The sequence below is a fragment of the Periophthalmus magnuspinnatus genome, chromosome 15, assembly GCF_009829125.3.
Source record: "Periophthalmus magnuspinnatus isolate fPerMag1 chromosome 15, fPerMag1.2.pri, whole genome shotgun sequence".
NCBI classification, from domain to species: domain Eukaryota; kingdom Metazoa; phylum Chordata; class Actinopteri; order Gobiiformes; family Gobiidae; genus Periophthalmus; species Periophthalmus magnuspinnatus.
In genome coordinates, this window is record NC_047140.1 from 4,484,802 (window position 1) to 4,510,537 (window position 25,736).

Genomic DNA, 25,736 nt, shown 5'->3' on the forward strand with positions numbered 1-25,736 from the left:
GTGATTGATAACAGGCTTGCTGTTTTGTGCAAGGCCTGTCAGTCCGTGACACAATATGTGAGTTATTAGGGCAAAGAAGGGCAACCATAAATTTTCACTGTCAGGCGAAAACCCTCTTTATTGTCCGTATGACGAATGGGCTCCTGCAGCAGACACCAAAATACTCGGCATTTCCCTTAAATGGGAACACAATTTTGCAACCATAATTCATGATATTTAAATAGAAAGTTTTAATATCGCCATATATTTTATAACCCTGACATGTTTATGAATCACTCCTTGCATGCAAATACAACTATTTACATGTGATGAGGAAATATGCGAGAGGATTCGAGTGAGGCTATGTGTGAGATCACAAAATTTCTCCCTGAATTACTCATTTAGTATCTGCACTGAAAGTAAAATAAATACAGAAAAAAACAAGCAGAATTGTTAATACATTTTTACTTTTAGTTATATTTTGTAGCCATTTGAACAATTCCAGAAAGTTGTAATTACTTTATAACTTTAATGTGCATAATTCCGACATATTGTTACATAAATTAAATAAAATAAGAGAAATTATTTAGTCCATAAATTACTTTAAAAACAATAAACACATGCACGAGTAAGATCTATCTCAAAGTACAAGCAGGAAGGAGGACAGGTTTACAGCAGAGTCCGTGCACCAACAGTACCTTCACAGCACAGCAAAACTCCCACGCAAACGATTACATTTAACGCGTAAAAAGACAAGCACGGTGCTGCTAAAAAGTTCTGCTCTCATGAAATCTTATTGAGTAATTCATTGGATGCATGTGCAGGAGCGTGAGGAGCTCTGCAGACTGAAGCCATGCGCGCGCCGCCTCCCCGCGCGCCGCTCTCTCTCTCCTCTGGCTCCGGGAGAGCGAGCTGTTCCGCGAGGGGGACGGACTACTGACGTCACACAACCAGGAAGCGCTCAGCAGGTCAGGAGCACAACACAGCTTCAACACAGCCCTGTTCAGTAAATATCAAACAGATAATAACTCACAATAAACACATGCACGTTTTCTTTCAGTGACATTTGGGAACAGTAAATAAAAAAATATATAATTTATTATTCCCAAGATTCCAAATGTTACAGTTTGTGTGTATTGGGCCTATTAGTGACTAAAACGATAGATTAAGAACAAAAGTTGAATAACCAATGGTGCTTATAGATAATGTTATCAAATGAACTTTGAACAAAGGTTTTAAATTATAGGTTAATGCTAACATAATATTATAGCCTATTGTATATTTATGGTTACAATATCCTGTGTGTCATGATGACGTTTTACTGACCCAAGATGTTTTTTTTTCCTTATTTTTTAACACAGACTATGCAGTATTTTGCATAGTCTTACTTGTAGTTTAAGTAGGCCACATTCTACTCCTTTAAGTTGCCCATTGTAAAGTGGTCTTACTTATGTGGCATAGTAATAAGCATGTACTACGACCAAGCGCGTGCGTTGCCCGTGGAAACATTTACGCGCAGGTGGCACTAATGACATTTCCACCGAGACGCGTAAACGCGGTGATCATGTGAAAACGTACCGCAAAGAACACGGTGAGGCAAAAAAACAGCACTGTAAGTTGTGCAATCTATATATCATACGTTTTAAATAAAAAGAATATCTTTAATTTGTTTTTAGTGTGAGTGTGGTGTAAGTATGAGACAAAGTGTTGCGTAATAATCAGGTAATCACGCGTAAGGGGCAGAGTAGACTTCGATATTTATTTAAACTTAGCATTTCAAGTCACATGGTTTGTCAGACTCTCTAAATCTATTATTTTATACAATATTTCTCATATATTTCTCCCCGTAAACCCAAGGAGGGATCTAAAGTCCCCTCTGTGTCAGGAGACAGTCAGCAGCACTTCATCAATAACAGGCGCTATAGCCACGTGCTTCCGCATAACACAGAGTCAGCTGACACAAACGCAACGCGGAAACTGTAAAGCCAGCAGCTACAACACGCTCAATCTGTTAAAAAACATATCCAGGCTAATCTTTTTACAACACATTGGTTTGTATGCTGAACGTGTGCGTAAGGTGGGATCCATAACTCCAGAGCGGGTTCAAGAGCAGCAGAGGGCTGGCACTCTCCACTGGACTGATGGCAGGGAGCATCGCGCTCAGCGGGACACAAGTGAGTTATGACAAGTTTGATAAGGTGCTATCGGAGGTGCCTCCACGTGGGCATATGTCACCGACTTAACATCATTTTAGTTTTTAGTTTTTTTGCCATAAAATGTAGAGAGTATAAGGTGATTTTTCTAACATCTCCAGTCATGTGACGCGCTGACGCATGACTTTCAGATTAGTTGTTCCTCCTACAACTTCTGACTATTGGCATTAGCCGTTATTTTGATGGCTATGGATGTCCAAGAGAGTATGGAGAGTATGTCCAACATCAGGAATTCAATGCATAATTTGTTCAACAAATGGGAAGTTGAGTTTTTAACCTATTCCCTTGTGGGACAGTAAAGTTGATCCTATCTTTTCATACAGCCCACCATCGATTTGTATTGTATCTATTGCCATCATGATGTCACAGAAAGACAGAGAAAAATCCTCTTTTCTGATCATCTAATTCATTATATATTTATTAATTATTTAAAACAAATATTAATGATGAAAACCCATGAAAATGTAACCTGGTTTTACATTACTGTCCATAATGAAACTATTTGGCTAATCTCACCAGAAAAATAGCAAAATCCTTATTTCAGTAAAACTTTACAGGCCTAGAATGTCATCTGAAACCCAGAGGAAGCAAGTAAATGTGTTATAGCACTACGATACTCAGTTGTCTGTCTTTTTAGATTTCCTACATCGGAAATGACTGCAGAGAAATTCCAGAGTACATTGGGAAAACTTATGGACACTTTGCAAAGAGGCTGGATCTGAGCTTGAACCAACTCAGGTAAAGAGTTTTACTGTTTGCATGTAACACATTTAAGATAAATAATGTAGGGTTAAACTTTTGATGACACTGTTTAAAAGTGCACTGTGTAACTTTTCTGATGGAGGGTCCACCATTAGCTTGTCTCCGTGGAGATGTTATTGCTTTGCTTGAGTGTTCCACAGTATGGCATTAAACTTATCTGAGCTGTGCAGAGACACGCTCGCTCACTGTGAGGATGCTTGTTTTTATGTATTTATGAGCAAAAAAAACACCTGTAATTCTGTACATTGGAACATTCCAGGAAAAACAATAACATCTCTGAGGATACAAGCATGTGACGAACCCTCAACCAGAAAAGTTGCATGGTGCACCTTTAAAGCTCTCAGTCCTGTGATGTGACTGCCAGTGCGATGTATCAATGCAAATAACATAGAAATGCTTTTACAGAAGGTCAACATATAAGCCTACATTTTGAGCAAAGATCACTTTATAAGATTAAACTAATCGCTTCAATTCTGTTCCACTGCATACCCTGCTGTAACTGTGCTGTAATTACATAAATATCACAATAATAAAGACCTTGGGAGTGTTGCTTTGACGTAGTTTAGCTATAAAAATTATACTTTGACTTCAGTTTTATTTTTAGCTACACTACCCACCTATAAACACTAGAGTAATCCTGATTAAAAACATAATTATGTTACCAAAAGACTTGTGCTCGGTGTGTCACTGCAGGTTCAAGTGATTTAAAGCAAGTATGTCATTTGATATCTCCCTTAATTCGACCTGACTGTCTGACAGATATAGGTATAATTGAATGTGCCCTTATACTGTAGGTGGTCAAAGTGTCTCGAACACTTGAAAGAGCTGAATAAGTTTATGGGCCAGTCTGGTGCCACGCTGTGTCAAGATAAAAGGTGTGATCGATAAATGTGACATGCTAATTTGGGGCAAATAGAAGAAAAGATTCCCCTGTCAGGACATGAAGGAACACCTCGTGGCAGCTGCTTCAGAGGGGGCTGTCTCTTCAGCAGCAGGACTTGCACACTTGATCTGGCAAGTAAAAGGGGAGCCATGATGGTTTTAAGGTGCTTTTGTTTCTGAAGCCCCTTTCACGACTGTCAGGCCATGAGGCTGTCTCAATAGACACCCAGCCAGTTTTTGGTTGATATTTGTCATCTTCAGGCAGCTGTCTGCGTCGGTGACGTGACGACCTCAGCTACCTGATTTAAACTTGATGTGACGTTAGAGTTGGGCAACATATTGTCTACAAGATAATAGAAGTTGTTGTTTTGAAGATATGCAATATAAGATCAAGTATATAATTAAAACAGTAATAAATAAATGTATTTCTGTAAACATTGCCAAAAGAGCTAATAAAGAAACATAACATAACATAATTCAAACTTGCTATTTAATCTTGATAAGGGTATAAAGTTATATTTCTGCACTTGTGTTTAATTTCACTGTCCATTCACTTGTTATGCAGTACTTGAACCTCTACCAAGACATTTACAGGCATATTTTGGCACACGTGATGGATTGTTGAAATATGGTCTGGTTGTTATGGAGAGAATAAAAAATATGCATTGACACAGTTATTTTTGTTCCACCAGCTCCATCCCACAATACTCTGGACTGTGAAATATAGGGAGATGAAAGAGAAACTATTGGCCAGTCTGTTGTCATGATCCACTTAATCTCAAATATTCATTTTTATGATGTAGCTCTTGTCTGCTTTTACATGTTGAACTGTATTTTGGATCTTGATGTGCAGGTGAGTTGGATTGCAATGGGGCTATTAGACAGCTTCATGTAGACTGACTGAGACAGGCTTTGCGCGTGTTGGTTTTTGCGAAGATCAAGGCTACCATTATGTTTCTTGCCCTTGAACCTGTCACATTAAGGACTTGATGTTTAGGAATCAAATATTTATAAGTCCGATATTACTAATTCATTACTAATTTTCTCTCCAGTTAATCTCACACGTCAGATATCATTACCAAACATCAAAGGCGGCTGTGGGCAGAGGTGCAGTGAAGAAGGGGCGCTTAAATCATTAGGGGGTTGTGTCAGTGGGCTATTGATTGAGGCTTTTGCTGCTGGGGAAATGCTGTGTTCCATCCTTCTTAATACATCTCTTACATAGATAGAGAGTTGAAGTAAAATGAATACTGTCTGCACACTGTCTGAAGATTGACATTAAGCAGATATAATATTTGTTTTGGTTGTTGGAAAATTTAATAGGACTTGTTCTGCTATTATGGAGGTTAGTGAAGTGGGGTCTAAATGATCAAAGTACCACAAGTGCCTGTTTAAAGTCTGAAAAAGAAGAGCTCTAGGGATATTTTATACTGTAGTAGTAGTATAAATGACAGCTACTAAATAGGCTTATCTAAAACTGGATTGGTTAGTCCCAGTCCAATTGCATATTGACATGTAATATAAAGAATGCTGGACTACGTAGTATAGGAGTAACTCATACCTTGCCATTATAACTAAATATGCATTTTATAAATACCATCGGTATTTTTCACAAAGTATTTTCTATTTTGCGTAATTAAAATATCTTAATTATTTCTGTATTTGCAAGTAATAAAACAAAAGTGTAATGTGAGTATTACAACAACAACTCGCCACATTTGAATGGCTGTAAAGCTGCCACACATCTGTGCTTACACTACAGTGACCTGGCAGTTTGCTCATGCACACCACTCATCCCCTCGCTCCTCTCATAAACTCCTCTCCTGGACCGTCTGCTTACGTGACAGTGCTGGGAGGTCAGCAGTGGGTGAAACTATGAAATTCAATAAGCAGCTCTACATGTTATATTGTTATATGCTAGCCACGGCGTAACCAACTCCCAGCACTTTGATCCCCAGAACAATGCAACTTATAGGTCAAAGATTCACAGCAGTTGCAGTTTTCATAAGTCAGAAATGAAAAGCAGCTATCAGTATTTGTGCTGGCTAATGTGAACATTTGTTTGCTAGCTCTATCTATTGGTCTATTACTGTGCTTACGCCAACCACCAGGGATTCTTATTTTTCGGTGCAACTTGTTTATTGACACCGTGACCTCATTCTAGTGTCAGCCAATGTCTATGTCTACAAGAAAAGAGTGGACTGTCTTGTGCATCCTACACACAGCTTTTGATATTGTTTAGAAGAAGAAGACATGGCCAGGTTATAGGGTGGCTAATATGCGTATCTCTGTCAGCTAGCATGACAACATGTATCCACCGCCCTGAAAACAAGTCGCAATGAGAAGGAAGGCATTGCCTCTTCTGTCGCTCTTGTGTATGATATATGCTTTTGTAGGCCCGTGTTTGTGTGGGCATAACAGTGAGTGGCTGGGCACATAATGACAAGATGAAATGATACTAGCAGCCTGTCACGGCCCCGGCTCGCCTCTGCACTGTCAGCCTGTCTCATCAGTGTGTGCTCCTCCAGTGTGGCTCTCAGGGACCTGGTTGCTGCGGTGACGGTGATGCCCGGTCCACTTTGTTTTAGTTCAGGTGTGCACATGCTGTGGTGAAGGGCCCAGTGTTTTGTTGACACCATTCCCCTCTGTGTCGGGATGCTGGCCTCTGTTACATGCAGAGTTAGCACGACACATGGACATGAGGGGTGGCAAGTACGGTTCAAGAATAGAGAGAGCCATCTCAGATTCAATACTGCGTTTTGGTAAATTGTGCCGTTGCATAGCCAAGGGACCTTTGTGACTTAAAAAATGTCACAAATATGGTTGTGACAAAATATCAATAGTGCAATAAACTATGGGAAGAAAAAGACATGGCCAGGTCAGTTAGCAATGACAGATTAAATGAAAATATTTAATCAGTTACAAGAGTGTGTGAAATTTTTTTTTTTATAGGGGTGGGTCAGAATCAATCAAATCAATATTGTAACATGTAATATAACTACCGTATTTTCTGGACTATAAGTCGCTCCGGAGTATAAGTCGCACCAGCCAAAAAATGCATAATAATGAAGAAAAAAAAAACCCCATATAGACGACATAACATGTATAAATCGCACTGGACTATAAATCTAATTTTTTGGGAAAATTTATTCTACAAAATATGAGATCAAGAACAGACATTTTATCTTTAAAGGGAAGTTAGAATAATAACAATAAAATAGAGAACAACAGACTGAACAGCAGTACAGCACACTAATAACACATTTATATTTATTCAGCTACATGAAGCACAGACAGAACTGAACACGTGTCTGGTATGTTAATGTAAGATATTAACAGTTAATCAGATAAATAAAGCATAAAAACAAGCTAACAAGTTTACTCTGGATCTCACTCCAAATCATTAAATCCATTGAATTCTTCGTCATCAGTGTCGCTTCTGAACCACTCCGGAAGTAGATGAAGTTCCGCTCTCTCTTCTGCGTGGCCGTCATACTGGTACAAGCCTAGAGTGCCCTTCCGCAGATGTCAGTGTGGCAATAACCAAGATGTGGATAATAATAATAATTTCACATATAAGTCGCGTCTGAGTATAAGTCACACCCCCGGCCAAACTATAAAAAAAATTGCGATTTATAATCCGAAAAATACGGTATTAATCTTATTATAACATGTCCAGTAAGACTTATATAGACTTATATTTTATACTGTAATGATGTGATATTTTGTGTCTAGCTCAGAGTTGACACTTTCTTTCTGTTCTTGTAACTATATGTGTGTGTGTTATTGTTGTAACTGCATTTGTCTGTGACACTTGGTTGCTGTGCCAGGTAGCTCTTGGAAAATAAACAACCACAAGAAATTTGATGTGTTTCCTTACCGCAGAATGCTACAGTATATTATCTTGTGTCACTGTCTGTGTCATAAGCCATGTATCCCCTCAAAATTGTGAGCTACTATGGGATTCCTAGCCCTACTCTTGAAGCCCCAGTTTCTGTTGACCAGTTAAGAAACCACTATGGCTGGCCTTTAGTATTCTGGGCAGTAATGCTACCTTTATTTGTGGATGTACTGTAGACATATGACATGGAGCATCTGAGAGGGTCTCTGTGCACCCGGGCTATGTAAGTGATGGCAGGCATTTTGCATTTTAATGACAAATCAAGTATGCTAACTCACATTTTAAAACGAAAGTGCTCTAAATGTCGGCCGGCTGTCAAAATGAGATGTAAGCAGTCTGATGAAAAAAGAACAAAGAAGACAAAGTAGGGAGCCCTGGTACACCAAGAAATGAAATAAAACCTTGTATGGCCTGTCAGCTGTGTCATTTTATATTCATATCTAAAGAACATTATAGTATTACTGCACCGCACAAACCTCACTCATCTGTCTTTCTTAATTCGTCTCAGGCGCCGCGCTATCTTTCAAGTGGCTGCGTGTCAACACAGGAAAGGGCCCGCTAATTGACAAATGAGCGTCACACACATCAAGTAGTCCTTTTCTACCCCAGCGAGGTAGGCTGAGGTGTTTGATGTGAGGGTGGAGGGCCCAGCAAGAGGCGCTCAGACTGGGCCCAGAATGAGAAGTGACAACGGGAAGAGAGCCTGTCATTGTCTCGGCTAAGTGTTCAATCTGCTGAGATGCCGTATGCAGATAAAGTGTCAGCTAGCAGGAGAGGAGAGCTAAAACACTGCCACTATGAAGTCCTCAAATCACTTAACTGGGCCTAAAGGTGTGTGTGTGTGTGTGTGTGTCTGTGTGTGTGTGTGGGGTAATGGTCTAGGCATTATGTTTAGGAAATCCCATATCCTATCTATCAGGCTTGTTTAGACGTATGGGCTAACCTCATCTGTCTTAAATACATTAGGGATGCAGAGTTTCATTTGCTTGAATAGGACCACAGAGAAGAGCAAATACATATGGGGGTTGTTGATAGTTTGTTGGTCCTCTTCAATTTTCCTGGGATATGTTTTCATAGTGAAGTACTATTCTAATTCCTTCTATGCATCCAGTTTGTGCAAGATGTATTTTTACTGTTCTTTCCCATTTGGACACTAAAGTATCTCTGTTTGATCAGATTTATTGTCAAATTAAGTTGAGATTTCACACATGCTGGATGCCCTTCCTGGTGCCTCCCCTATGGCTTGTGACCCTGATCTCCCAATTGTAAAACACTGTTTAAAATAGACAACACTTCTAGGCAGCTGGACAGGCCTTCAGTGAACCTTGAGCTTATAGTACCTCTCCTTGGCTGAAATATGGACCATAAGTTAGTATCTGTGTAAAACACAACAAAAGCTCAGTGCTGGGAGAAGAATAATCTGTTAGGACTGGGGACATTCCTCAGTCTGCTCTCTTCCTCTGTCCTAGGCCATCTCATGGCCTTGCTTTGTGAATGGAATGGAACATCTTTATGTTCCTTTTGTTCACATTATATATACTGGCCAGTGTTGCCATTCCTTTTATGACTGCGTCACATTTTTTATTGTATATCCCGAGATGGATGGCGTGCCTCTGACACAGAGATTTACAGGCCTTCAGCTGGCAGTGGCAAAGCTTTAGAAGGTCCTGCTGACATGTAGCCAGCGCGTTGGAGGAGGAGAATAAAAGCTGACATTTTATTGGCTCCCAGAGAAAGTGAGTGAGAGGAGAAGAGAAGGGGCAGAAGAGGGGTGAGGGAGGAAAGGAAAAGACATTTTGTTTTCCTACTTTCTATTTTTCAACAGCTGTGGCACTGACCCGCTTAAAAGTGGGGATTTATGAGGTATTATTTAGAAAGTTGTCAGTGGTAATGACTACAGCTATGATTTCAATTATCACCCACTAAGTATAGCTTAATTCACCGCCTTGCCGGTCATAATGAGCAGCCCTGACATCATTTTTCAAAAAATTCAATACTTTGCTATTTTAATATTTTATGTTGACCACCGATTTAATTTTCCTCCCCGGTGCTTGGCATGTGGCGAGGTCCCACTCCCTCATGCACAGTCGGATAGTCAAAGCTATTGAGTTCAAAGCAGTCCCAGGGATATATATTTTCCATTGACAGAAATCCAATTAGTTTTAGTACACAGTCTGGCTGAATAAAAAGGGTCTTAAAATCTACAATATGTTTCCTTAGCGTTTTAGCAGAGTGCAGTGCCGGTGATGGATCTTTATGATTGGACCTGATGGGGCCCAAGTGGACACACTGCATTTTCTGTTTTGGCGATGGAAAAACAAACCGTCCGTATGTCTTACTCATTTTGATGGGCATATCAAAGTCTTTTGATATTGTGTAAACATCTTACTGTAAGGCTGTGATGTTGACTCTTGTGCATATTTAAACACTTGTTAAATACTTTACGGCTAAAACACAAATTCTGCCGAAAACCCGTGTAAATACGAGAGAGAAAGGAGTCAGATGTATAATTTATCAGTGACATGTTTAGTAAGTAGACCATTTGGGGAGAGTTAATATGGGCTCTGGTTTTGACATGAGGGTGTGCATTTTTAAGTGAACATTAAAAGGAGGATGATTAGCTCTGGCGTTTAGCTGTCAATAACAAGACTGCTACTCGAAGCTGACGACAGGAGAACATTTTAGATTCTTCTCCACGACTTTGAAACCAGCAACACATGCAAAGTCGTTTAGGAACCTCGCCAGCGATTAGAATCTGTCCATGTGAGCGCTTTACCGGGGAAAACGCAACGAGAACGCCAACTTATGTTTGAGCTACAACCTGTGTCTTTCTTAGTCCATAATTCAGGCAGTGTTTATGTTCAGCCCATCTCGCAGATTGATGATGTAAGCAACTAGAAGGCATGGAACATATTAGAGGAGAAAGCTCGCAGAGGGGCAGCTATACTTCTACTTCCCCTGGCGCAGTCCCAGATAGAAAAAAAGAAAAGGTTTTGGAGTCTGTTTTGGAAGAGGAACAAAGGAACGTCCTCTGGTACGGTCTAGGCAGTTTTGGTTGCTTCATGGCTTTCAATCACCTAAAGGACCCAAGGGTGAAAAGTGAAGACAGATCCCAGTGTATGGGTGCCAGAGTTCAGAGATGATTGCAGTTAGCTGTGCTCTGGGGTTTAAGGACTTAATAATAAATAATATGAGGGAAATAATAAATCCTTTAAAATGCATTAGATGTCAAAACATTTGCTCCATAATGGCTGCTAGAATTGTTTTTGTATCCATGTGTGGGGACCAGGTATTATTGTAGTGATGCGCTAATGTCTGTACTGGTATTGGGTGCGAGCCAGAAAAACATACGGGAGCGATTACCGGTTCAGGATATTGGTAAAGGGTTAGTATGTACATGGAATACCATAGATTGGTTTAAATCACTTTTTCCTCCTGAAATTCATAGCATTTTTGTATCACTTCACATTTTCAATTTGTGTAGGAGTCTCTACTATAGTTTCAGACAGAAACAGATACTTGAAGCCCAGAGATTGTTTCGGGACTTTAAAGCTAGTGGGATCAGTTCATAGTTTATTATTTATTTCAGTAATATGAGCCAAGTTTAATCACAGCTATCACTTCTTTAAAATGTACAAACTTGTGATAAGTGGAAGCTGTAGTTTGTGTGCTCAGACCATCTTCTGGGCTGGACAGCTGTGGCACATTCTCCTCACCCTTGTATCTCATTTCCTGTTTGCATTTGAGATAAACATATACTCACGTCTCACAGTTTTCACTCACTCTGTCTCACATTGTGAAACTGATCCGGTCTGGACAGGAAACAGGGCCTTTGTCTTTTCATCACTTTTGGATTTTAGTCATTCTGGATTTCCTTTTTATTTGAAGAAGACAGAAGTTTTAAAATCTTTTAACCATGTAATAATTGTTTTTCTTTCTCATTTAATCACATGATATTGTATTTAGAGTAATCCATATATGTTTGAGTCATCTTTTTTATCCTGAAATAAAGGCACATTTGCTCTTAAAATGCATTGTTTTCACTGCTCACTAAACTATAGCTATCCATTGGAAAGGCCATCCGCATGGTCCGGCAGAGCGAGCTTTGTTGTGCTGTGTTGACGTCACTTAAATGGGCAGGGAAAAATCAGTGCCACGAAATGAAGTCATTTTACCTCAATATTACGTTTTAAAATGTCAAAATATAAAATGATGGTCCTTGAGTGTCATAGATTATAACTACATAGCAGACAAAAGCATAAATTGTCATCTTTAAGTTTACTTGTATGGTTAGCAAAGCACTTGGAGAAAGTTTTGAGATCTGTAGTTGAGAAATGAATTACACACTGTGTTTTTAAGTTTACATCTGACATCCATCAGAATGGAAATGTGTTTTAATGGTCCGGCAGGCTGCAACACATCACACGCTGTTGCCTCACTTTGCACTCAGGGACATATAGAGATACGAAACAGTGACAGTGTGTTTCATGTCTATGCTCCTGACATGTTTGAGCTCAAAGACTATAAGAAACCACAGTATCTGCATAGCTGGGTGTCCTCACCAGTCGAGTCCATTTCTAGTTACACGCTAGCCTAGCCTTAGTGATTATCTGAACAACAGAGTGGAGTGTTGTGAGGCTCTCTGGCCGTCCATGCGTTTGGTGATGTTTAAGAGCAGCTCCCCAGTGATAATGGTGAGAGCGCGTTTGTACTGGGGGCACGCTGGAGTTTGTTTTATTTGCTCCACTGTCTGGATCCCGGGGCCCCTGGGTGCTCCAAAGCTCACTACACGTCTGCACTCAGATGTTTGAAAATACCAAACAGCAGAGGAAGAGAGTGAGCAGGAGGAGGAAGAAGAAGGGAGAGAGGAGAGGAGTGGGAGATGGTAGGAGGGCAGGCTATCCTCCCCGGGCACAGTGTGTGTATAGAGGCGGAGAGGCCCAGCCGGGTCTGCAGACAGTGATCTGAGGGCCGTTTGAGTGTCAGTCAGATCAAAGCCCGCCAACACTAGCACAAACCCTGCACCTTCTCGGCCCATGGCAGCCTCATCTGGCACAGAGACGAAGCAGGGGAGTGTGGACGCTGCAATGAAGAAGATGAGATGTTGTTATTGTTCTTTTCTGGTAAACACAAATCAAATTGTGGCAGAGTCCTGTGTCACTATCAGATCCAAATATACATGTTGTAATGTGAAATAATTAGACTCAACTCTATTGTATGCAGATGCACCGATGGACAGATGCAGAGTGGAAATACTGCCAAAACTAACCACATGGTGCAATGATGTATTGTCCTTATGTAGATATTAAGAGAAAAGCTAAGATGCATGACTAGATTTGGATAAAAACATAAAAAGGTAAAATGGTAGCTTTCTCTGTTATACTGAATTCATGGATTCTAAATTATTAACTAACATACTTTAATATTCAGATTTCAGGTTTTGTTTATTTTTGTCTCATCATAGAGAAATTTAACTCAGAGCAGGGGTCAGTAGCATCAACAGACATGACACGACAGAACAGAAGACAAAAGAAAAACATATAGAACTGGACAATATAGAATCACTCAGGCACCACACATCTGCACATTTAGTCCATGTTTTTTATACATTTTATTGACAGGGATACAAATTAGTTTTTAAACCTGTTTTTTTTGCATAAAAGAACCGTGTATCTCCTCCCAGACTGCAGGAGCTCATACTGTGTGTTGAGCACATGAGAGGAGTCTCTGATGATCTTCATTTCTCTGATGATCGTGGTACTCTCTGATTTCTATGGTACTATGGCCAAAGGGCTTTGTCTCTCTACCCCCACGTCATGCTGCTTATTGTGCTGTGTCATGAAACCCATGGGTTAAAAAATAAATAAGAATGCTGAATGTTACTTTCAAAATAGTCTTATATTTGAATATACGGTATGTAGCGGAGATTGGTGACAGACACTTCCTCAGCCCCTGTTTTATGGCAGGCCAGACAGGCCGTCAGTCAGCACACCCCTCCCATGCTGCGATGGTGGAGTGAGCATATCCTTCCATAGGGCCGACTGTTTAAATTAATTATTAGTTTTATAGCGAACCCTGAGGCCCTGCACAGGCAGCTAATCCCTGCAGAGGGCTAATCCGCACCCGCGTTACAGAAAATCAATGTTGGTCTTTGGTGTTGGCATGCCATCAGGGCACGGGGACACATGTCAGACAGACCTCCTGATTATTTTATGAGCTTGCTGTTTTGAAGTGGGAGAGTCAGTGCAGGATGCTTGAGGTACCCAGAATTGAAAAGAATATCTGGAAGCCAAAAAAAGGCCCGGTATCACCAAAGCTCTCGTGGGGTAAGGGTGATGCAAGTGTGGATTTATGCATGTCGAGGATGCATACAGCAAAGGCAACGGCTTAGGCAAGAAGTGGAGTTTTTGTCCAACTTGAGTTTAAATGAGTGTGTTGGTGGTTTTCATCTTGTAGAATTCAGGATTATGTTCTACTCTCAGGTGGGAGTCAGCAGTTGTCCCTATTGATTATATGGTAATGTAATTTGTATAACTCACTAGACCCTTGAACTCAGTATATATTATAACACAAATCAGTATTTTAACATTAGTAATTTTGCCTATTTCCTTCATGAATACATTAGATGTGTATGTTGTGATGTCATCTGATAGCCAGGACATGCATATAGTGTCGTGACCTTGCAATGACCTGTGTTGGATGGAGGGATTTAAAGGGATCTTGTCTCCTATGACAGGCTGTAGATAAAGTACTCTGTTTGTCAAAGCCATCACATCCTGGAGTTTGACACGGCTCATTCAAAAACTGACTGAATGACTAATGATTTTCTGAGTGTAATGTTTTGGAAGAGTTATTTCCAAAGTGTCAGTTCACCTACTTTTGGTAATAAATCTTTTTTCATGACACACAACAAGAATATTTAATTTTGTCCATCCCATAATCCAGACAGTCTGTGTCTTGTGATCAGTGTAATATTCTGTCAGATTTAATACATTGTCAAAACTGAAGCCACCTCCAATTTTCTTTTACCTAGTCAGAAGTTAATACCATTCAATCAAAAATGTGAATATTTCTCATTTTTCAGTCCGGTGCCATATTGGGGAGTGTCTGTCAGTAATTGAAGCAGAGAGGCAGAGGCGCTGTGACGTGACCCAGTCCCCTACTTCTTTGCACCTCTCATTCTGCCCATTAGTTTTGGATTACCCGCTCCCTCTTCGCTCTCACTCAGACTGGCAGCTGAAGATAATAGCTTTCATAATGTGTGGAGATTCATTCGGAGCTCCTCTGTGTTTCGCCTTATGAGAGAACAAAAATGTCGGGCCCACTGAGCCTATTCATTTTCTGTATTGGGAGATTAATGAGAACAGTGCTGTCCCAGGCCCTTTGTGACAGGCTTCAGAGAGTGCAGAAGGACTGCTGTCTGCCACAGTCACACCGCTGACATGGGCCTCTCCTGTGACACTTCATTAGGAGTCTGGCACAGGAGCATGACTTTACCAAACTACAACTTCATTATCTTCTACTGATTTCACGTGGGATTGGGTCGATCAGAGAGGGACTTTTGTAGTTCAATGCTGAGCTAAAAAACATAAACCTGACAGCCCAAATATTAAGCAGAATGTTTGTAACTGATGGGAAATTGCAGTTTGTACCACTATGTTTGTTTACTTTAAAGGCAACACATTTAGAAATTTATAAAGAATATTTTTGATTGTAACTTTTAAAAATATAAATATATTTTTAAAACAGGGGATTTGTAGAACTTAGTTGTTGTGTGTTTGCCTTACATGCTGTTGATTAAAGGTTTCCACAGAGACATTTCTGTGCTTTATGCCTCTGTGTGCCAACTTGGCAGCAGCACTAGCACTTAAATGCCCATTAACAAGCTTGTAACTGTCTAGATTCCTTGAAATATGGATATTTGCTTTCCTTACTGATTCTGCCACCAAATGTGCACCATGTGTTAGTACTTGTATGCTTTTTAAGGAGTGCTCGGCTCACTGTGTCTTTGCAGTACAGAGTTGGCCAATGATGTCTGATTAGGAGTGTGAGGGGAGATTAATAGATGTTTCTTCCTCTCATTTGTTATCACTCTTTTCGAGCCTTGACTGACTCGGGCGTGTGATAAACTGAGGAAAGGCTGTGCATTTCCTGAATGTGACATTATCGTTGTTCTCGTCAGCCCAGCTCCTTGTTGACGCCATGTCTGCTCTGACAGCACATCCCCAGTCACTGCCTATAGGCCTGTGCAATCTCTACTGCAGAGTGAAGGTGTTTGGATGTGCATTTTAATCCTGGCCTGTGTAATGTTTGCCCCCTGACAATCTGGGCCAGACATCATTTTAATGGTATGTACAGTGATAAAGCCAATAAAGTGTCAGGATGATTGATAATCGCAGCATTATAGCAATATGACTTTCCAGTTCTCCTCTGCGCTCCAATGATGGTTCCCAAATTGAATTCTTTATGTGTGCGTGCATGTAGAGGTAGCACGCACGCACACATGGACGACATGTGCCTCAGTTAAACCTTAGGTGAGAGCAAATCTTGTTAGTTTCTTCTGAATCCGCTTTTAGTCCTTACGCAATACATTATTTCCCAAATAAGAAACTCTATCTCCTGAATATATTATCTTTGAATTGGTGGCATCTTTGTGTATTAGTCTGAAAAATATGGATTTGGGAAGGAACAATTATAAGGAGCATTAGCATATTTCCTGTGTTAAATAAATCCAATGAAGACTTGCTTTCTTTGGGCTGTCAGGATATGTGCATACATTAACCATGCCTCCAAGGCGTGTGTTTCATATCAGGACTGGAGTCATATCTCTGACTTGTGAACTTGTCTAAACAGTGTTAGACGCTGAAACAGTGCAGATGCAAGAGGAATAATGCTACGTTACATCTTTTTTATTAGTTTAACTTTGTTCAGACACACATCCAAACATTTTTACTCCTGTCCTCTTAGACTTCCAACTTACTGTAGAGTTTCAAAATGCCTTTGCGACAGTCCATTGATTTAGTGCTGGATGTTTGCTATTGGTTTCAGATTGACAGCACATGTAGGCCTGTGTGCGCTCAGCGTCTCTGTGGACCTGCGAGGCTTTTATCTGGAGCAGACCTGCCTCTCACTCTGCCTCTCATACAGCGCTCTTTGTTTTATGTAAATGGTGATTGATGACTCGTCTGGCACAGCCTGCAGTTTTTGACAAAAACTATTGATGGCTGCTCTCAGTAAAGTGTTAGTCCAGGTGACAGAGCAATCCATTTTAAGATGAATGAGAGAAGGGGAGTTGGAGAGAGAGTGAGGGAGGGAGAGAGAGAGAGAGAGAGAGAGATCATCAGGCCTATCAGACAGAGCACTGACACAAGTGTAACTCTAGAAACCACTCACACATACATGCTGTCAAACTAACAGCACACTTTTTTCTAATCAAATCAATTTTAGAACTGGATTATTCTATATTAATTAGAGCTGTAGTCGACTAAAGAAATTCTTGGTTAACTAAGGACATACCTTGTGCATTGATTGATCAACTAAAAGAGGGAATGGCACTGGCAAAAGCTCTCAATTTTACAAGGATCTCTGCACAAAAACAACCACGTATACAGCAAAGTAGTAATAAACAAGCATCTCAAAAGTGAAAAGACACATTAAAGTGTTCAGTCACTCCCAAAACTCCAGCCAACTCACTCCTCGCATTCTCCTCTCTGCTGTTCTGCAGATAAAGCCTTGTAATTCTAATAAATAATGAACTGATAAAAAACTTGGTTAGCTAAGACACCGTTCACCTTATTTATCGATAAGGGAGTATATCCAATGGGCATTTTGGATAAACATAGAGGAGCTCTGGCATAAATAAACCTTTAAAGGCTCTTCATATGTTTAATACACAAATCCTGCATATTTAGGAGTTCTTCTCTCAAACAGAAAACACTCCATGTTGTGATGTCTTTGTGGTAATACAGGAAGTGCTCCACTGTGTTTTTAAACTGCATACACTCCATCATTTGGATAACTTCAGCCCCGAAATCTTTACTAAACAGAAGGTAAAAGGTTATTGTTAATTTGGAAAACTACCTCTAACATTTTAACATTTAATTTTAAAGCTCACAAGAGTCAATTTTACGTAATATAGAACCTTTAAGATAAGTCTACACAGATAATGGTTAGATGAAGACTCCTTGGTGAAGTGATTGGGTTTTACAACAAGGACTAGAGCGATCTTTCCATTGATGTGAGTAATAAATGAAAAACTCTGGTTCCTTGTTCAAATATACCTGTCTGTCAGTTTGGCCCCATGTAAAGCGTGTGACTCATTCCCATTCACAGTCCCTGGGTTTGTTTGAGCAGGATAATGGAGCCATGATCCAAAAGTCCACTGCGTTTACTCAATCTGCACTCTTGACTTTGGCAAGATAAATGCACATTTACTTTTGCTCTGCCAGCGCTGTACTCACTCAAACAGAGCCAGTATCAAAAGAGAAGTTTGGCTCAATGTAGTCATCAGTCATTTGGAGTTAGGATTGTTAAAAGTATTGAAAATCAGACACTAATTGATACTAAAGCTAATATCAAAATTTGATACTCATTTGAGCAGGTATCGATACTGCAAAAAAAGCAAAAGCTTTCCTGAAAATATGCATTAGAGCTTTATCACAACAAGTATAAGAACTCATGGCAACAGTACTATTATTTTGTGTTAAAAATTACATTCTATTACTAAAAAAGTAGCTTTTTAAATTTTATTATTGAAGTATTGTAATGGGTTTTGAGTAAATTCTTTAGTATCAAAATCGAGTTTGAATTCTAGTATCGCGACAACAGGAAAGGGCAACATGGTGATAAAAAGTCCATTTGTAATCATGAGGCCATCTACTGCTTTGGTCTGATCATCATAGTGTGATTGCTTTGTTTTTTTAATGCAGCTCTAAGCTCAAACCCAAACATTTTTAACCGCCCACTCCTCCTATTATTCACTATAAGGCTCTGAGTGAATGACAGCTGGATTCACCCAATCACAGTGAAGGGTAGAAGTCTTAGAAGCAGCAGACGGCTTGAGTTACTTCTTAATGGCAGATACAAAGATAGTAACTCCATGAATTGTGATGAAATCAAAATGGTGATCTAGATTTTTTTGGCATACCACCTACACCTAATGTGGAGAGAGCACATTATGCTCCAGTGAGAGAAAAAAGTATCAGAAAATACAAAATCAAGCTCCTTTCCAAAATGGCGGTGGTGCTGACGCGTGTATGACAGAAGCAGATTTAACAGATGCTTCAAGGGGACCTTAACCCATGAAATCACGCTGTCCTGCATCCAGCGCCCCGCCCTCTAACTGCTGTATAAATAGATCCGCGTGACAGGGTAATTCATCTCTGGCCATGAAAACATCAGCTTTAAAAGACAGCTCGCCGAGACCCCGCGCTTGTTAGGGGCCAGATCAGCAGCCCAGATGCCTGCGATGTAAACTCATGAAGAGAAGATTAATTTATCTGTCATCCCCGACTTTGACAGTTGTTGTAAATTTGACTCTGGCCTGTGCTCACGGAAGGAGAGGGAGGGGCTGAGTGGGGAGGAGGAGGAGAGATATGGATGGTTGTAGGAAGGGCAGGGAAGGCAAAGGGGGGAGAGTGTCAGACATTTTAAATACACCGTATTGACTTAAACACCTGGGCTTCGAGGTGGGCGATACACAGTTTACAACAAGAGAATATTGAAATAGATGCTTATTTCTGACTTTCCTAATGCATTCCTATCATCTTAATTATTCACAGCGATGAGTTTTTAAGCACTTTTGTCAACTCTCAGAGGCCAGAGTGAAGTTGCTGTCCCTGTAATGCTAACAATCATTAGAATTCTAGCAGCGTAGTTCCTGATTCTTTGAAGATAATACTCTTTAGATACAGATAGCTCCCAGTGGGCACAGCCACAAAAACAGAGCCACATCAAGAGATATTTTTGTTTTTTTTCAGAATTGATTTGACATTTCAGTATAAACTGATACAAAACACCAAGGCATTTACTAATTTCTGTTGAATTGGAAAACTATCATCTGATTATGAACTGATTATTTGAACTGTGTGTTGTCCAACCTTACCATCTGCCCGCCCTCCACTTTTTTCTCAGCGCTGCTGTCTTTAAGATGGTGTCCACACAGGGCAAGTCTGCAAAATGAGCGGTGGAAGTGTCAGAGAAGCCATTTGGAGGCTGATTGATGGTGGCAGGCGAACCACGGCAGCCATGTTCCCTGATCTCCTCGTGTGCGAGGCATGCACGGCACTCTCGGTGAAACGAGAGAAGTCCCTTTAAACCGCTGACCGCTGGACGGACTGCATTAGATCTCATCGTCTTTGTCAGTGCGGCTCTAAATAGATGATGCATTTGAATGTATAACATACCTTGTTCAGGATGAGCAGACTGGAAAACACATATGTATAACGCAATAGTTGCCACATTTTAAACCAGTTATGCACTGACATGTGGGCCTCTTTACAGATTTCACTGAATGCATTTTAAATGCTGTTCATTCTAAATAGTTTTATTTTTGTTTAGAACTATAGGTGTCAAAATATCAAATTTTTGTGTGACAAGAAACATCATGATTTTATGATTATTCATTCATTGTCTTGTTATCGTTCCTCAAGTATATCTCACCTGCTTTATGAAATCAAACTTTTTCAATCATAAACTTTTCAATTTACAATAACTAATTACGTCTATTTATAATACTTATTATTGTTAGTAAAACAGCATTCAGTCCATCTATCACACTTATGTTAACAGTTTTATGTATGTTGTGTGTGTTTGTATCAGCACATCCTTTTGTGTGATCGGACCTGGAGGAAGTGACAAATATCACCGCAGAGATCATGAGCTTTTATTGTGGATTAGCATGCTAATAGGCTTTGAGCTTGATGTGACAGAGCTGGCTTCCCCTCAGAGACGGACAGCCTGGAGTGAGAGGAGAGGGGAGGGGGTAGCAGGAAGTAGCTAAACATGGCTGAAAAGGGGCGTGGCCGTGCGGAGCTGGTGCACAGAGTTATTGCTAATTAGCATGTGGAGAGAAAGGTTCTGACACAGGCAATAACCCAGTCATAAGACCCACTGACTTGTCTCTCCTCCTTCCCTTTGTCTGTCAGGGCTCACAGCTGTGGACTTAAGCACTTCTTTTTTACCTAAAAGGAAATCTAAAGATAATCCCAGGTTTGATGTTGGGAGAAACTTGCAGCGGGGGAAAAGGGGGTCACCGGTGTATAGGCCAACGGGTTTAAGCTGTAAACCTCCAACAAAGGCTCTGACAAAGTGAGTGCCTCCCAGTCTCATTGAGTGTATTAGGAAAGTCCTGAGCACCCTCTCTGTGCATGACTGAACTCACGGAAGAATAGAGAGATAAGCAACACTGCGACTTTAAAGCTCATTTTCAATTTGCCTCCAAAACTAATTCTATAGAGGCAGGATGATTCCTCTCACCTGGTTCTGTGCGTGTCAAAAATCAGTTGTTAGATTGTGTGAATAGACCAGAGTTTGACTGACATTCCTGTTGTTACCTAATCGTTTCTACTGGGTTATTGAAAGTAATCGTCAACTTTGGTAAAGAATAAAGAATTTATTTAGGTCATTTCGAGTGTTAGTTTGAGCAAAAGCCTAAAAAGGGAGCTATTATTTTGGTGTGCTTTGCAATTTTGTGAAGTTTGAACAGAAGATATACGTAGGGATGTCACATTGTCAGATTTTTGGGTTATGAATTTAAAAGTAAGTACATACAGGCAAAACTACTTTATATTTAGGTTTACTTTTTGGAGTATTGATTAGATTTTTTTTTTCTTAAAATTCTCATGATTACTCATTTTAGTGCTCTTGATTATATTGTGACCTGAATAATGATGATTATCAATTAGCCAAATAACTTTGGCATTCCTAGTTGTTGCACCATTTGTTATTTTTTTGTTTTGGTGCATCTAAAATCTATACAGTTGGCACCTTAAATATTCTTAATCAGGCATGAGAAAAGACTTCATTAGGTAGCTCTTAGTAAACTATATTAAGTCTTTGTTCTTGCTTGTACTGTACATTTGTGTTACTCATTAACATTTGTAAAATCCATCACTCTAGGAGCACTTCTAAACCACCTTAAATGGCCACATCCTCTGTTTGCTCCATATTTCTGTCCAAGGACGAAGCTGCAGAGCATTACTGTCTGAGGAGATAATGCTGCTCTGATGATGGCAGCTGACCTTGACCTCCTCTTCTGACAGTAACCTTGTCATCCCACGAACCCTGGTCTCTGGGACATATCTGAGGACACTCTCTGAAGTCCCGCCTTACCTAGACCCTCACCCCAACAGTTAGTGCAGCACCTGCAACATCCGCCTCAAATGAACCTTTTAAAGATAGAAGAGCGTCCCTAATGACGTTATTTTATGGGTCAGTTTAGTATTTAAGGTCTGAGAGCCAAGAGGCTTAAAACCAGGGGAAACCTGGCTGACCTTATGGGGTTGGGGTTAAAGTTTTGTTCCAAAGGCAAAGTTTTCCTAACACATTCCTAGCATCCTAATTATTCACAGCAATGAGTTTATAAGCACGTTGCAACTTTCAGAGGCCGGTAATGCTAACAATTAGCATGCTAACAGCACAGCAGCATTATTTTCTCGTTCTTGAACAATAAAACGGTCTGTGATAAGATGCACATGGCATAACGATCTTGGGGAAAGATTTCACTAAAATGTAATATACAAATAAAATAGATTTGGATATTGGATAATAAAAATAAATAAATAAGAAGAATAATAATAAAAATGCCGTTTCCCAGTCCACATTGAGCTTATACCTCTCTAGCTATCTCTAAAGCAGATTATCTCACCGTAAGAATGTGATTTTCACTTATAAGGCACTGGTACTTGGCAGAAGCTTGTGTGTGTGATGGTCCAAAGCTTAGCCCTGGGTGATCTGGGGTCTTGCCCTTGGGGACATTTCTGGTTGAACGAGCCAAAATAATGTCACTCGCTGGAAAAATGATTAATATATTCCTGCCTGTCATTTTCCACAAGGAGGCAAAGGTCAGCAGTGCAGTCTGGCTCTAAATGGATTATATGGGCAAATGCAAACTTTTAGTAGTATCTTTGGCTCATTAATACAACTCCGTCTTTGCTTTGCAAGTGGGGTCTGCCTTGCAGCCTTGTTTAAACAGCAGCTAAATGAATCCTGTAGCTGAGATCAGACTTTTAGAGCAGAGCCTCCCATAATGTCCTGGTCCGAGCTGTCAGGGAGAACACTGCTCTTGTGTCTCTCTTATATTACTGTTAATCCGCATCACAGGCCACCAGCTCTGTGCCTACACTGTGGCAAAAACGTGAGTGGTGGGAGAAAAACATACTGTGAAGCTCTCTGTGAATCCATAATAGCGCCACTTAATGACACAAACTATCTGGCCGTGCTGTCACACAGACTGGGCTTCCTTGGAGCCTCAGAGCCCTCTGTTACAAAACACAAGACAGTAGGGCTTTGACAGCTCCAAGTGTCTAGGGCCAGGGAAATAATTGATAGCAGGCTGCCTGCATCCAAGGTCCTTTAGCAGTAATTGCAAGCAGAATCTGACTCTCTGATCTCACCAGTGGTATTGGCTATGCCAGAACAGCCTGGCTTTGACAGATTGCCTTCCTGCAGTAATAACTTAGGCATGTTCCCTGTTTTCTCACACAAGGCCATACAGCACTGTCTCCACCGCAGAACTAGCCCCGAATCATCAGACATTATTGTAGATGTGTATTTTTCTTTTAGCTGAGGGCTGATTTTTCTGACAGGACACTAAAGTAATGGTTTTGCCTGCAATAAACATCCAACTACATTGTTTTCCACGGTCGTACTGTATTCTATATAAGTTCAAGACATGCAATTTAAAGTGCAGTATGGGCATGACAGCATACATTTATGACACGAGTATTACCATATCTCTTGAACAGCAGATGGACCCAGTCGATTTGATTTATTTATAATTGCATCATAAAATCAGACTTTTACTATCTATAATAAGGAGTGATATGTGTGGATTTTTTCTTTTAAAAAGTGGTATTTCCAAACATTGTCTGTTGCCATGGTTCTTCTGTTTGAATGACAGCCTGAAGGTTTTATGGCCTTTGGAGGCATAGCCCCTCTCCCCCCTCTCCTCCCCCGCCCGCTCTCTGTGGCACTCTTCCATGTTCACTGTCTGCTCTGTAAAGCACTCAGGGATTTATTGTCAGCTGGAGTTTCCTTGATGGGGTGTAATAATACTGTGCCTTTCTCACCCACTAAGGTGGTAGATCCCCCTCCCTCGGCCGATGAGAGGACCCCTGCGGGCTGCCCTGTGTGCGCCTGTGTTCTGTGGCAGACTTATAAGCCTGGCAGCTCCACCCCATGGCTGTCCAAACAAGGTTTCTCTACAGGCGCCTACATCAAAAAGAGCAGTGGAAGGGGGCTGCAGGAAAGTCAAATGGCAGGATGTAGCCTTTAGTTATTTATTTATCTCGCTTTTCACAAGCAAACACAAGAGAGGAGAGAAAAGCAGTGAGCCTGCTGGGGTGGCAAGGCGTTAGTGTTTAGCATCTTGGCAACTTAGATTCTCTCTGCTGCTAATTACAGTGGAGTAAATGTGTGATGTTTGGGTGTGGGAATGAGAATAAACCAAGTGAAATTATGTGACAAATAGCCTGTATAAGTTTTGTATTCAGGGAGGCATAAAAGACACAAAAACAATTAATATGAGATCTTTTAAGTGACCAGTGAATAACATTGATGTCTGAGAGAGCAACCCGTTGCAAACTCCCTGTCCTCTCCACTGTTCTGTCATGCTGCTTTAAACCTCCTAAACATAGATGTGAACATGTAAATATAAACTTTATAAGGAACACCTTGCCATGCTGAGGGGGGATTTATGACTTTGGCATTCAGCCCTCCGGCCCATCCGTCATCCCGCACTGTCTACGCCCCCTACACAGGCCCCGCCCACTGCCTCATCACAAGACCCTCAGCTGAACTACAGTCGACCTGCAGACCCAAGGCCACATGGGTTCAGATAGCATAAGGACTGCATTCAGCACCATTAGCCATAGTCATCATTGTTAGACCACTGGAAAGCCTGTCACAGTATCATTTTGTTGGTTGTAATAGTTTTTTTTGGCTTATATATCAACTACAAGATAATACTGAAATATTTGTTTTGATGGTATGCCAAAAAGAGCCTTTACTGTATTTTTTCACGTAATTAAGTCCAATCTGTTTTCAGTCAACTGGACAAAAAGTTTTTTGAGTAAACTCAAACTCAAACAACATTTTGTCCAGTTGACAGATTTGAATTTTTCTTTTACTAAGCAGTTCTTAGGGTGAAAATAAGACCTCATTATAGAGCATTTTACTCTCTGCAAAACAGGAAGTGCGGCATTAGCATACTAATGTTTGTTATCTCTGTACTGGTCAGAAAGTTGTGAAAAGATGCTAGAAATTTTTTGGGCCACTGCAAACAGTTTAAAATGAACTAGGTGTTTATGTTTTATGACAGTAAAAACAGGTACAACACCTTTGCAACAGGTAAACTATGTAAAATTGTCAAAAGCTACACTAACCTGCGGTGAATCTTTAAAATAAGGTTATAAAACCTTTTTTTTCTATTAACTATTAACATCTCAACATTTACAAGTGTGTTTAAGCATTTTTTCAGATTTGCAAAAATAATTCATCTGAATATTATTATTGTGAGAATGCAAGAAAATATATATATATATATATATATAAATATTTCTTTATGCCAATATTGTCCTTTCACTACTTCATTTTGAACTGAAGTATGAGTTATATTTGTTTGCTTTTTTGCTTTCATGGCTCATCAGATTTGAGCACTGTTTTGCATACGTTTGGAGCCACCATTTTGGACTTTTAGCACAGAATCTATACTGTGTTCACTTATTCACAACAGTAATGCTTGTCATGCCAGTGTTCCCAAATTATGGAGACATAACAGG

General features: G+C 40.3%; 1 protein-coding gene across 1 annotated transcript in view; it reads left to right on the top strand.

The window, feature by feature from the left end:
• Window positions 1–1,918: 1,918 nt before the first annotated feature.
• lrmda (leucine rich melanocyte differentiation associated) overlaps window positions 1,919–25,736 on the top strand; it is a 248,002-nt gene continuing 224,184 nt past the window's right edge. Inside the window, exons 1-2 of the mRNA XM_055227013.1 lie at window positions 1,919–2,153; window positions 2,830–2,930. Coding sequence (XP_055082988.1) covers window positions 2,121–2,153; window positions 2,830–2,930 — 134 coding nt within the window. The 5' untranslated portion in view covers window positions 1,919–2,120. The remainder of the gene's footprint in view (window positions 2,154–2,829; window positions 2,931–25,736) is intronic.